This window comes from Trachymyrmex septentrionalis, unplaced genomic scaffold (assembly GCF_001594115.1).
Source record: "Trachymyrmex septentrionalis isolate Tsep2-gDNA-1 unplaced genomic scaffold, Tsep1.0 scaffold8, whole genome shotgun sequence".
Taxonomy (NCBI): Eukaryota; Metazoa; Arthropoda; class Insecta; order Hymenoptera; family Formicidae; genus Trachymyrmex; species Trachymyrmex septentrionalis.
The window spans coordinates 3,650,078-3,652,517 of record NW_017305987.1 but is presented as its reverse complement, the minus strand read 5'-3'; the positions used below and the strand labels follow the sequence as shown (position 1 = coordinate 3,652,517).

General features: G+C 41.2%; 1 protein-coding gene across 4 annotated transcripts in view; it reads left to right on the top strand.

Moving 5' to 3' along the window:
* LOC108754551 (zinc finger CCCH domain-containing protein 13) overlaps window positions 1-2,440 on the top strand; it is a 7,051-nt gene that overhangs the window by 2,619 nt on the left and 1,992 nt on the right. For all 4 annotated transcript variants that reach the window (XM_018496957.1, XM_018496956.1, XM_018496954.1 and 1 more), the window contains exons 2-3: window positions 106-1,811; window positions 2,052-2,222. In XM_018496957.1, the coding sequence (XP_018352459.1) occupies window positions 120-1,811; window positions 2,052-2,222 (1,863 nt within the window). In that variant the 5' untranslated portion in view covers window positions 106-119. The remainder of the gene's footprint in view (window positions 1-105; window positions 1,812-2,051; window positions 2,223-2,440) is intronic.

Genomic DNA, 2,440 nt, shown 5'->3' with positions numbered 1-2,440 from the left:
TATATATATATATATATGTATATGTATATTACACACATAAATTATATTATATACACACACTTATCATTAAAAACTTAACTTATAATAGTTTTATCGTGCTTTCAGCAAGTAACTAGACTATGACAGCGATGGATTCCGATTCTGAGAGTCAAGATAGCGATGACGGACGGCGATTTCGTTTCGAAGCTACGCGCAAGGATTCGGCCGCGACTGTGGATATTACGGACCGAGCAAAGACGTCTAAGAGACATAAATCATCTCATGGCGAGAACTATCGGGACAGGAAGGAACGATCCAAACACGAGAGCAAAACGGATGACAAGGTTCTCAGACATTTCACAAAGCATTCGAAACACGAGTTGAGAAACTTGAAACAGGAGGATAGTAAAAATTCGCACAAAGACCACAGGGAAAACAGGTCTGGATTCGCCACGAATGACAGAAGTTCCAGAAATTCCAACGGGGGTGACGCGAGGGAGAGATCGCGTGATTCGAAACGGCAATTAGACAGGGATCGAAGCGTCCACCGGATGCAACGATCACGGGAACACTCGTACGAGAGGAACCATCACGACGAGCGAGCGTCAAGCGATAAGCACCGAGGTCGGTATCACGAAAGACACAAGCATCGTTCTCGCGACAGGAGTCGAGATAGATCTCATCAGTCCAATAGAGTCAAGTCCTCGAATGATGATCATCGGTCTCGAGAAGATCACGGGAGGCATGATTCTTCCAGGAAGCTATCAAAGGAGAACAGGTCACAGAATTCAAGGGATTGTTCCTTGCCTAAGAACACCGAACGAGAGCGCAGTCACAGTGAGACTCGCTCGAGCGAGAATACTAAGAAGGATTCGTCGATAGAGATTCAAGACTGCAAGGATTTGGATCTGTCGCAATTCGACGTTCTATCGGAGACCGATGAGAACATGTCCGACAGTCGGGATTCCGAGAGCCGAACGTTGTCTCCGCACTCGCGTAAGATCAAGTTGAAAAGACATGATTCCGAAATCCGGTCGGAAAGTTATCCAAAGCGAAAGAACGACGACGAAGTCAGCACGAGAAAACTGCGGGAGGAATTAAAGGTAAAAAGAAGGAGTTATGATCCGGCATCTAGTTCCAGTAATAATAATCCTAGTGCCGTTTCAGATTCCTTACTCAACTCCGCATCGCACACGGCACTCTTGGTAGAGAGAGAGGCTTGTATGGACTCTGAGAGAGAAAAGTCTGAGTATCGTGAAGAGGAAAAAATGCTTATTTATGATAATAATATCGAATGTTCGAACTCGAGAGAAAGATATTTGCGCTCTAATGCTTCTTCGGACGAATACGATTACGAAAAGAATATGGATCAAGCCAGACCCACGTATGGTCCGCTTTTACCACCAGAATTTGCATCTAATGCGTCCGACGGTAATAAACTTGATTCTGAGATAAATATTCTCGAAGATAAAATTAACGATGAGGTCGTTGGAAAAAATATGAATTTTATTGGACCTCGTTTGCTACCTCAGTTAAACGATCGTCAAAGCATAGAGCGAGAAGATGCAGTGGATGCTGTTTTCGGGCCAGCACTGCCACCACATTTGTTACAACGACAACAAAAGAAAGATTCGCTAGATAGAATTATCGGTCCTGTGCTACCTGATGTTCTGAAATCGCGTGAAGAAGGTTTGATCGCGTCTCCGAATTCCGACGACGATTCTGCGATAGGACCTCTACCTGTGGATCATCCAGCTCTAAGAACTAGCCGCGTACACGAGCAATTAGATTTAAGAGCACAAAGAATTAGGAATGAAAAATATTCGGAAGAGGTAAAGAAAATTTTTTTTTTTTAGATGTCCATATTTTTATTTTTTTATTGTCTAATTATCCTAGGAAAGATTTAAGTTTTTATTCTTGCTCTCGTTGTATTCTTATAAAAGTTCTTGTATATAGAATAATACAGAAATAAAGCCGGATATTTAGTATAAGACAGCTATCCAGTATCTGAATAAATTGCTATTGGGGATTATTAGTTTCGTCAACGAGAAAGAAATGTATTTATATTTCAGATGGATATCGGAAATAAACGTGAGGAATGGATGACTGAGTTACCACCCGCTCAAGCTGCTAATCTTGGATTAGGTCCGCGCAAATTCAGACTTCGAGATGGTCCAGATATGTCGGATAGATCATGTTGGACTGATACACCAGCACAAAAAGCTCAGAAGCAGATGGACTTGGTAAATATAAGAAATATGCTACTATACATCTCTGTTTTCAATTACAAATGTGAGGTATTTTATTTATGTTACCATGAAGGTTTTAGAATTTTATACATATACAGTAGAACTCCGTTTATCTGAATTGTCCGTTGGGAGGACAAGAAAATTCCGATAACCAAATAATTCGGATAATAAAGGCTCATTAGTCTCCCTTTTATCAGTACTTATTAGTTAAT